Below are 10,657 nucleotides of genomic sequence, written 5' to 3' on the forward strand. Positions count from 1 at the left end.
TTGGGCAGATTTGCTTTATTTCGCTTTGGGAAAATCTCTGCAATAATGGGTTTTAAATGGATACATATATTTACCATTTCAAACGGGTTCTGCTGTTTCCTGGTAACGCTCACCACAAATGGTAATAATAAAAGATGAAGTATTTTTTCTCACCTTAGGTCATTAGATTTACAGACAAGGTACTAAATCATTTTAGCTCCCCAAACCTTGGAGGAAAGGCGCGCACGCACTCCCGGCCCCTTCTCTTCTCCTCCCCCTTCTGAAGAAACCTGCAACGGGAACGGAGACAAAACAGTCGCCGAGGATCGAGGAATGTCTCCCTTTAATAGTTTACTACTAATAATAATAATCGTAAAAAAAAGTTGACGTTGGCTGCAGAGTGCGGATTGTCAGTGGCCTCGTCCCAAAGCCTTAACATGAAGGGTCATTAATTGTGTTTTCTTTCCAAATCATATGTCACTGCAATTAACAGATTCTGATCAAGAGACTCCTTTCAGATTGATTCCATATGTGATAAGGAATGTGCAGCTTGTTATCTATCTGTCGCCTTGGAATTATGGAAAAGCTTCAAACGTGTAATTTGAAGAGTCTTTTACCCAGCGCTTTGATCTTTCCCTCTATTTTTTTAACTCTTTTTAAACTGCGGCCCTTCTCCTAATCCCACTTGTTTGTTTACCCCCCTCGCTCGGCGGCTGCGCCCCATCCCTGCGTGTGCGGCGGCCCGCCGCAGCTCCCGGCCTGGCCCGGGCCCCGAGCCCCCCCGGCCCCAGGGGAGCTGCCCGGTGCCCCAGCCCCGCCGCTGCTCCCCCGCACCTTCCCGCAGGCACCAGCCCGCGGCTCCCCAGCAGGGCTCCGCGGCACAGGGAGGCACCCCCGGGCCGGGGCCGCGTCCCCCGGTCCCCTCCGTCGCCCGTGACCTGGCGGAGAGGGGCGCGGCGGGGCGGCGGCGGCAGGAACCGAGACCGGGCGGGGGCCCGGGGCAGCGGGGCGGGCGCGGCGCTGCCCCACGGACGGTGCCGGCCCGGCACCTCCTCCGGGGGAAGCCCAGCGGCAGCCGGAGGGAGCTTTGGTTTTAGCTTGGCGACCGTGTGAGCCAGCCGGGAGAGGAGGGAGGCGAGGCTGGGGGGAGGGCGGGCGGGGGTGTGTGTGTGTTTGGGGTAATAAATCAGGAGCCGCTCTCCCAGCTTTGACAGGTCCCGGCCAGAAGACACGTGTCTGTCCGGCCGAGGAGCGCTCCGCCGCCGCGGCTCCCCCGGGGGCGGCTCCCCCCGCAGGACCAGCCGGCTCCAGCCTCCCCTCCGCATCCCCCTTCGGCTCCCGCGGGCAAAGCGGCCCCCGCTCGGCTCCGCTCTCCCCCCCAGCCCCGGCCCGCTCCTCGCCCGCGGGAGAGCGGCTTGGCCCCCGGCCCTGCTCCGCCCGCCCCGCCCGGCCCCGCGGCTCGCCCCGCAGCCGGCCGCTCCCCAGAGCCGGGCCGGCCCCGCCGCCGCCCTCCCGCACGCCGCTGCCCGCCCCTGCCGCAGCCGTGCGGCGCTTCTGGCCGCGGACATCGCTCCCACACCCCCGCCCTGCCCCCGGGAAGATGTCTCCGCTCCTCCCTCTCTCCCCCCCACTGTTTGCTGTCTTCTCCGCTTTTTTTTTTTTGCTTTTTTATTCCTTCCCCCCCCCGCCCCCAGCCAAGCGCTGCATCCCCGCAGATTTCTCCTCCCGTCCATTCGGTCCAGCTACGTTTCCTCTCCGTTCCTTGCCCATTAATAAACCATCGCTCACCCTCACCCTGACCTGGGTCCTGCGCACCCATAAATTTCCCTCCTCCCGTGCCTCCCTCCCGCCTGGGCCCCGCCGCTGCCCTGCGGCAGCCCCCCACGGCCCCGGGACCCCCCGCTCCCGCATTGCCCCGGCCGCTCCCCCCAGCCCTGCCCGCCCTGCCGGCGGCTCCCGCGGGGGACGAACTCCTATTGATTGTGCTGTTCATTAAAAATCACAAAATAACGCTGCCAGCTTTGACACTCCGTGCCAGACGTGCGGCCACGAAAAGACGGGTCCGGTTATGCGGGACACGCGTGTGCCCCCGAGCCCACCCGTGGCGGGGGGGGGGGGGGGGGAACAGCCCGGCTGTGACACCAGCGTGGCCAGCACGACTGCGTCAAAGGGCGACCGATTTGCCCCATTTTTCATAGTCGCCCCTTTTCTCTCCGAGGCAGGTATTTTTAAAAGTTGTGGTGCGCATCCAAACTCTCCGCCGACCCCCGCAACACCGCATCGCCCCAGCCAAGCGCTTCCCACAGAAAAGTTTAAAGTAAATCAGGACAAGGGGTCCGCTGCCTGCCTTCCTTTTGAATTAAAAAGAAATAAACTTATAACTGAATTTAATATTGTTATCTCCCTTGCATTATACTATCAAAAGCAGCAACGTCGAATGGAAGAAAATAAATTCCTCCAACCCAGAGTTGTTTTTGCACTAGATTAGCAGATAGGAAATGCTATAAAGATGAACTTAATACGATTAGAGATGTTTCCTACAGATTTTCATATATTGATTCAGGGAATTTTAATTCTGGGGCTTGCTTTGCTATAATCCGCATTTATTACAAGCTGATATAGTTTTATTATAGCAAGCTATCAAGGTCGATTCCTTTAACTGCATAATCTGACATGAATTTCATTTTTAAAGAAATGTAGTTATAAAAATCCATACTGTGGGCACAGTGGTTATATTGTACCTAAATCATATTTTAAAGGCAATAAATCCAGAGAGTATTTAGGAAGAGAGGGGAATACGGTTAAACGGCTCTCCTTCAGTCTCAAACTCCTCAAAAGACCCTTCAAACTTTTTTTTCTTTTTTTTTCTTTTCTTTTTCTTTTTTTTTTTTTTCATTTAAACCCCGAGTATTTCCCAAGGCAGATAACGGTGGCAGGTTGCGGCCCCCCTCCTCTGCCCGCCGCCCCAGTCCCACAGGCTGTTCGAGCTCCCCCGCGCAGCCCAGCGCTGCCTGCGCACGGCAGCCGCGGAGCGGGGCGCGCTGGCGCTTGCCAAAGGCGCGCCGTGATGGAACCGTATTTTAACTACTCTTAAAAAAGCTAAATTACAAACTCACACGCTGGTTTCAGAGGAGAGGAGGGCCGGCAAAAAAAACCGAAAAGCAAACTAATTTAAAATGTGTTGATCCTAAAAAAATTAATAAATCTTATTCGGTAATTAAAATGTATCTTGACTCCTTCCCAATAGCTCCTCACAAGCCCGTGCCACTGCTCCCTTTGCAAATGTTGCACGTACCAGGTACTTCCTTCTAAGCCTTGTAGTGATTCAGAACAGAGGGAATAAGCAAAATGATCATAAATTTCCTAATTAGAGATTTCGCACCAAGACAAAAAGGTGTTAATGAGTTTAATTCCAGTGCCTGTCATTGTCCCTTTTTTCACACCACTTATTTACTAATGGCCCAGAGGGCTGCTCCCGTCTCTCCTTTGTTAAGATTTTAATTTGCCTTCTTTTCTGCCTTTGATGTAAAATTGTGACCTACAACTCTTTGAAGTCCCTTATTAGGAGGAAAATTAACTTAGCTTTTCCACTGTATCTGCCCACTGTTAGCCCAGACAAAATGTAGAGAACTCCTTAAAGATTCAGTACATTAGGAAAAATTTCAAGGTAGCTCTGGAAATGCAAATTAGTATTTTTTTTTTAATCTAATAGACTTTTAAATCTATATTAGGAGATGTAACCCTCGCCAGGGCCGGAGAGGGGGAAGGGAAGGAGGGAATATCTTAATAAAGAAAACAAAATGAACCCAGGCAAGGAAAGGCTGTAAATTTGAAAACCTGAAAAGGGGGACTTGGGGGGCGGGGGGGAGGCCTTTATTTTTAAATGTCACAACTTTTTCCTGTGCCTCTCGTGTGCCGCTCACAGCTGACACCCCGGCTTCCTATGCTCCGGGGGAGGGGGGGGGGCTATGAAAGAAATTATATCTAAATCTATCTCTATATAATTAGAATACCATGAGGTAGGGTTAAACCTTTGTAAAACACACAACTGATTGGCGATCGCTAAAACGAGATTTGAAAGCAACTCAAATAAAAGATCGCGACGTCAGTAAACAGATTTCGGGGGGGGGGGGGGGGAGAAGAGGGGGGAAGCAGCTAGTGACAAACCCGGCGAGAGCGAGCTCTGGGCATGAGAGAGAGAGGGAGGCAGAGGGAGAGAGAGAGACTTAAAAGAAATAGGAGGGGCTTGTGAGAGACTAGAAATGTCAATCAGAGCCCAGAGTCCCAATAATCTCAGGCAATCTGTTAGGACCTGACCTGGGTCCACTCAGATCAATAGGAAAAGTGAGAGAAGAAAGAAGCGATCGGATCGTTTACCGCGGCGGCCGAGGACAGGAGGGAGCCCGCGGCCTCCGCGCACCCCCGGCTCCCCCCCCCTCCCCCCCCCCCCAATGTCCGCCGGAGTTTGCGGGACGCGCTGAAAGTGCGGGCGGCCGGCGAGGGCGAGCGACCAGGCTCCCTCCTCCGCTCCCGGCCCTGCTACTTTTTCCCCTTTCTCTCCCTTCTTCCTCTCTTTTCCTCCCCCCCCCTCCTCCTCCTCCTCCCCCCCTCCCCTGCCCCCGCTCCCCCACCATGTCTTTCCCCCAGCTGGGCTACCAGTACATCAGGCCGATTTACCCGGCGGAGCGCCCGGGGAGCGGCGGCTCCCGCGGCGGCGCCGAGCTGGCCCCGTCCGGGACCCTCTCCAACGTGCTTTCCTCCATGTACGGCGCGCCCTACGCCGCCGCCGCCGCCGCCCAGGGCTACGGAGCCTTCCTGCCCTACGCCGCCGAGCTGCCCATCTTCCCCCAGCTGGTAAGAGGCCACCCCGGGCTCGCCGCTCGCCGCCCGGGACGCTCGGGCCGGGGCCGGCCCGGGCGCGGTTCGCGCTGGGGATCGGCCCGCGGGGCCGCTGCGGGGAGACGCCGGGAGGGGCTGTCGGGGGAGCCGGGGCGCGATCGCCGCCCGGCCCCGGGAGCGCCGCCGCCGCCGAAGCGGGGCAGGGCTGGAGCGGCGACCCCGCGGCTCCCCCCCACCGCCGCCCGCGGGGCTTGACGGCTGCGGTGACCGGCCCCGGCCGCCGGCGGCCCCGCCGCGCACACGCACCTGGGGAAGCCGGTTCTTCCTCCCTGACGCGCCGCCGGCAGCCGGCGGGGCCCGGGCCGCAGCGGCCGCAGCGTGCCCGGGGCCGGGGAGCGCGGCGGCGCGGGGAGGCGGCTCGGCTCGGGCGCCGCCGTGGTGCCGAGCGGGCTCCGCTGCCGGTAACGGCGGCGGGATGGAGGGGCCCCGGGCCGGGCCCGGCGCGCCGTCTCAGCCGGGCCGCCCCTTCCCTCTCGCTGCAGGGTGCCCAGTACGAGCTGAAGGAGAGCCCGGGGGTGCAGCACGCCGCCTTCCCCCACCACCACCCCGCCTTCTACCCCTACGGGCAGTACCAGTTCGGGGACCCGTCGCGGCCCAAGAACGCCACTCGGGAGAGCACCAGCACCCTCAAGGCCTGGCTCAACGAGCACCGGAAAAACCCCTACCCCACCAAGGGCGAGAAGATCATGCTGGCCATCATCACCAAAATGACCCTCACCCAGGTCTCCACCTGGTTCGCCAACGCGCGGCGGCGGCTCAAAAAGGAGAACAAAATGACCTGGGCCCCGCGCAGCCGGACGGACGAGGAGGGCAACTCCTACGGGAGCGACCACGAGGGGGAAGAGGACAAGAGGGAGGACGAGGAGGAGATCGACCTGGAGAACATCGACACCGAGAACATCGAGAGCAACAAGGACGAGCTGGAGGACGAGCTGCAGGACGCCGACCTCCTGCACTCCGACTCCAAGACGGACTCGGAGGGCTCCGAGGGCTTCGAGGACCTGCCCGGCTCAGAGGAGCGCTACGTCAAGGCCGCCGAGGGGGAGCCGCACCACCTCCGCCACCACCACCTCCACCACCATCACCACCACCACCACCACCACAAGTGCGAGCTCCCCGCCGCCGCCGCCCCCGCCGGCCTGGAGCCCCTCAAGCCGCCCCTGCAGCCCCCCCCGCACCACCTCTCGCCACCCTCCTCTGCCTCCTCGTCCGCCGCCTCCTCCCCGACAGACGGCGCTTTGGCAGGCACCCTGCCGAAGCCCAAGATCTGGTCGTTGGCCGAGACGGCCACCAGCCCGGACAACCCCCGCAAGTCTCCCGGCGGTGGCTCCCCGCCGGCGGCCGCCCCCCAGCCGCTGCCGCTGCCCCCCCCGCCGCCCCCGCCGCCCCACAGACTCGTCTCCTCCTGCCCGCTGGGCAAGTTCCCCAACTGGACCAACCGCGCCTTCCCGGGCCACCACCACCACCACCCGTCCCCGCACCCGCTGACCTTACTGAACACTCCCCACCTGCTGGGGCTGGGGGCTGCCCCCGCCGCCCCCCCCGCCGCCGCCGCCGCCTTCCCGCGGCCCGCGGACCAGGCGCAGAGCGCGGAGCCCGCCGGAGCAGGTGACCGCTGAGGGACGCGGCGGGGACGGGACGGGACGGCGGCCGCCGCGGGGGTCCCGGCGGTGCTGCGCGGAGCGGCGCGGGAGGCCCCGCGGGACCCTGCGCGGGGGGCCGCCGGGGGGGGGGGGCGGGGCGCCGCGGTTTTCGGACCGGGTCCCCGGGCCGGCGCGGCCGTCGGGGCGCAGGTGGCGGCGGGCGGGCGGCCGCGGGGGCGGCGGCGGCGGCAGGGGGGGTGCCCTGGCCAGGCTGGGCTCAGACCCCGGGAGTTACCTTCCTCCGACGGAGATAATTTTTGTTGCTGTTGTTGTTGCTGCTGCTCAAATCGTCTTTGTGGGAAGGACCCGGCCGTAAGGCTTGCTCCGGGGCTGGCTTGTTTTCCTTTGGACGGTCGCTGCCGCAGCGGAGCAGTCGTTCTGGCGTGTTTGCAACTCGCTGAGAAGAGATCTTGAGTCTAGAGGCTTAATTCAGGGATGTGTGTGTGTGTGTGTGTGGGGGGGTGGTAGAAGATAAAACGGGGGCTATAAAGGAACGCTTTTTTTTTTTTTTTTTCTTTCTCTTTTTAGATCGATCTAGTGCCTTGGAAGTAGAGAAAAAGTTAATAAAGACAGCTTTCCAGCCAGTGCAGAGGCGGTAAGAGATTGCTTCCTCAGTCTCCTAAGGATATGTGGAGGGAGTTGTAAATGGTTAGCTGATTTTCTCCGCTGCTTTAGTTCCCTTTCCAGGGCGGTTTCTTGTTCTTCCTCTGCGTGCGCGGTGGGTTGTTCTGATTCTGTATTTTTGTCGCTGTTTTTTCTCTTCTGGACTTTGCGAGCGATTCCCGCGGGCAGGCCCGAGGCGCGTGCAGGGCCCCGGTCCGTGTCCCTTTCCCGGTCCGTGTCCCTTTCCCGGTCCGTGTCCCGGGAGGGCGGCCAGCAGCGGCAGCCAGCGCCGGCCTGTCCCCCAGCCCCGCCGGCCTGCCCGCACCGCGAGTAGCAACCGCCGGTGTCGCCGGGGCTGAGGGCCAAATGCAGCGGCGGCAGGGAAATAGTAAACTAAAATATATCATCAAATAAAATAAAAAAATCCCCGGCTAGTACTCAAACTTGCGAGGCTGAGACTTGCCGTCCTGGGCTCGGCGCGGCAGCCCCTGCCGTCAATTAACTCTTGTGATTGATTAGAACCACGGGGATCGGGCCCGTGGCATTTTCATAGCGAAATAAATTTGCTGTGAGTCGCTCTGAAAACTTTTTATGTTTAGAAATCTATTTTTTAAAACAATAACAACAACAACAACAAAACCAGTGCTACCTGCAATGAAAAAATATTGTGCCAGCCCAATCTGACTAGAAATCCTATTAAATATATTTTTTTTTCTGTGTCATTTTTTTCCAGGCCCCAGAACCAACTTGATGCCGCTATGGTTCTATCGGCGTTGTCATCATCATAGTTAATTTTTTAAATTGTTGTTGTAATGATTGTAAAAAAAAAAATAAATCTCTGTATAGTTACAACTTGTAAGCATGTCCGTATATTAAAACTAAAAAGGAAAAAAAATACCCGCTTCTGTACTATCATCTGGATTAGCTGAGTTTGTGAGGTTTTTTGGAAGTCCAGTGAGAATTAGGTGTTTTGATTTTTTTTTTGTTGTTTTTTGTTTTTGTACATACAGTAAAAATGTACATACGTGTGAACCAAATTGTACAAGAAAGTATATATTTTTGGCTAATAAATAAACTGTTGCCACTTTGACTACACTCTCTTTTCCCACCTCTGGAGTTATTTTTCTCCCCCGCCCCCGCAGCACCCCCCCCCCCCCGCCCCCCCCCCGCCGTTACTGTTTTGCCGGGGACGCGGCGGGAGCGGTACATCCTCAGGCAGAGCGCGGGGCGGAGCGGGGCTCGGCGGGGCCGGCTCGGTGGCGGGGCCGGCTCCCGGGCCGGGCCGGTGGCGGCGGGGCCGGTGGCGGGGCCGTGCGGCCGTTGCGGCGGCGGCTGGGCCGAACGCTGGAGCCGCAGCGCCCCCTGCAGGCGCCGCTGCCCCGTCCCGGTGCCGGTGCCCCGCGGTCGGTCGGTCGGTTCGGCGGTGGCGGGGCAGCCGCGCCGCGGACCGGGTGTTTGTGTGTAGGGGGGGTGTCGGTGTGCGGGGCCGGGGGCAGCGCCCTGCTCCGGGGAAGCAGCGGACGGCGCCGGGGAGGAGCCCGGGGGCAGGCGGCAGCGGCCCGGCGATGATCCATCGCCCCCCGAGGACCTTATTACCGGGTGCCGGCTATCGACCGGCCCGCCCCCTCGGAGCGCGGCGGCAGCACGGGGCGCCGGAGGGGTTAATTGAAAGGAAATTTCGGGGGCCGTCGGTGTCGCAGCGGGTCGGTAACAGAGCAGCGTTATCCCCTGCCCCGGCGCAGCCCAGGGGTCAGTCCTGGACACTCCCCCCCTCGCCACCGCCGGGTCTGCTGAGCGGGGAGCGGGCCCGGGGCTGGCCCAGGCCGCGGGGCTGCGCGGAGCGGGCGGCGGGGCCGGGGGTACGGCCCCCCCTCCCGCTCCCAGGGCTTGCAGCCGGGCGGGAGTTACCGACCGAAACGGCGGCCCGGGGAAGCGGGACAGCGGGGCACAGCGGGCAGGGACCCCCGCTCGGCCCCGCGCCCCCCGGGCTGCCCCCGCCGGGAGCTCGTAGCTCCATTTCCTCGGCAGAGCGCTGGGAACTGGCCCGATCCGGGAGGGTGCGGTGGCTGCGGGCGGCGGGGGGAGCCCGCCCCGGCCCCCTCGCACCTCGCAGCCAGATGAAAACCATCCCTAGGAAATTTTGGGTGGCTGGGTGGGTGGGGGGTTCTCCCCCCTCCTTTCATCCCCATTGACCACCGGCAGCCGGTGCCCGCAGATGGCCTCACTCATCCCCAGGCCCCCCGGCTGGCGGGGGCAGCTTGGGCAGGTAGAGCTGGCAGGGGCCGGCTCCCTCCTGCTTTTGTTTCTCGGCTCTTCCTTAACATCTCTGTCTGGGGAGGGTGTGTGTCTGTGTGTGCCCCCCACCCTCCCTCTTCTTACAGTCCTGGAAATGGCATAATTACGGAGGTGGTGATTAAATAGCTGGTGCTTTTCTCATTTTGGTGACAGACCCTGCGGAGGGGGAGGGTGCTCGGAGCTAGGAAGCAAGAGTTAAAATGAAGTTAAAGTACAAACAGAAGCACATAGCTGACATGCTTCAAGTTTAGACAGTACAAGATATGCAAATGTGCAGGGCTGCGCGGTATTGACATTTTGAGGTCATACTGATAGGAATGTATTATTTATAGGATTGGGTTGCACTAGGCCGATAAACTACATTTTAAATCCTAGGCATTTGTAAGTGATAAGATTTATATACATGTTTACACTGTATATGTATGTGTGTGTATACACACGCATTTTATATACGTGTGTTCATATTTCAGAATTAATGTTCTTCCTGGCAGATACGGTGGGGAGACCCCCACCCGGTGCACGCCTGCTGCCTCCCCGGGCCGCTGGCAGTGATGGCTGCAGTGGAGCCAGCCCTGGTCCTCCAGGGAGGCCAGGGAAGGGACCCACAGATTTTGTGGCAGCATTGCCATCTCTGCTTCCTTCCCTTGGCCTCCCTTTCCTTTCCCCAAACGTCCTCTCCCTGTACCGTCTGCCCTAGACGCGGCGTTTGCCTCCTCGCAGCCCCTGCAGCTCTGCCTCTCTGCCAGCAACTGTTCCCCCTCTTTCCCTCCGACAGGCTCCCGAAACCAGGGGAAACTCTGTGGGTGGGTGGTTAGAAAACAGAGTGTTTCTCATGTAAATTTTACCCAGTCTCTGCACTTTGTATCCCCGCTTTTTCCTTAGCCAATTCTTGCTGAGGAAAAAAAGAAAAAAAAAAAAAAAAAGATTAATGGCATGTAAAATGGGAGGGGTGGGGGAGAGAAAGCTAGAGGCAAATTTCCACATCCCCTTCCTCTGGACATCCTGGTGGGTTTTCCATAGAAACTTTCACACAGTGGCCAGACAGATGCTTAAAGGGGATGGAAGAAAATAATGAGACCACGATGGGAAAACAATTGCATCCCCAGCTTTCTACCACCATTAAAGGCTCCTTTGCTTTTGTGGCGGAGCCCCTCGGCTCCCCGGCCCCGCAGAGCCCTCTCCCTTTGCCGAGGCCGGGATGCTCCCGCAGCAGCCATGGGAAAGCCGCCCCTTTGGCT

At 59.6% G+C, this 10,657-nt stretch overlaps 1 protein-coding gene across 1 annotated transcript; it reads left to right on the forward strand.

Moving 5' to 3' along the window:
* The first annotated feature begins 4,190 nt into the window (after positions 1-4,190).
* On the forward strand, positions 4,191-8,209 carry IRX3 (iroquois homeobox 3). The gene is made up of 4 exons (XM_055726759.1): positions 4,191-4,833; positions 5,361-6,486; positions 7,050-7,116; positions 7,858-8,209. The coding sequence occupies exons 1-4, from the start codon at positions 4,612-4,614 to the stop codon at positions 7,910-7,912; spliced, it is 1,470 nt and encodes a 489-aa protein (XP_055582734.1). The 5' UTR covers positions 4,191-4,611; the 3' UTR covers positions 7,913-8,209.
* Positions 8,210-10,657: the final 2,448 nt, after the last annotated feature.

The sequence above is a fragment of the Falco cherrug genome, chromosome 14 (assembly GCF_023634085.1).
Source record: "Falco cherrug isolate bFalChe1 chromosome 14, bFalChe1.pri, whole genome shotgun sequence".
Classification (NCBI taxonomy): domain Eukaryota; kingdom Metazoa; phylum Chordata; class Aves; order Falconiformes; family Falconidae; genus Falco; species Falco cherrug.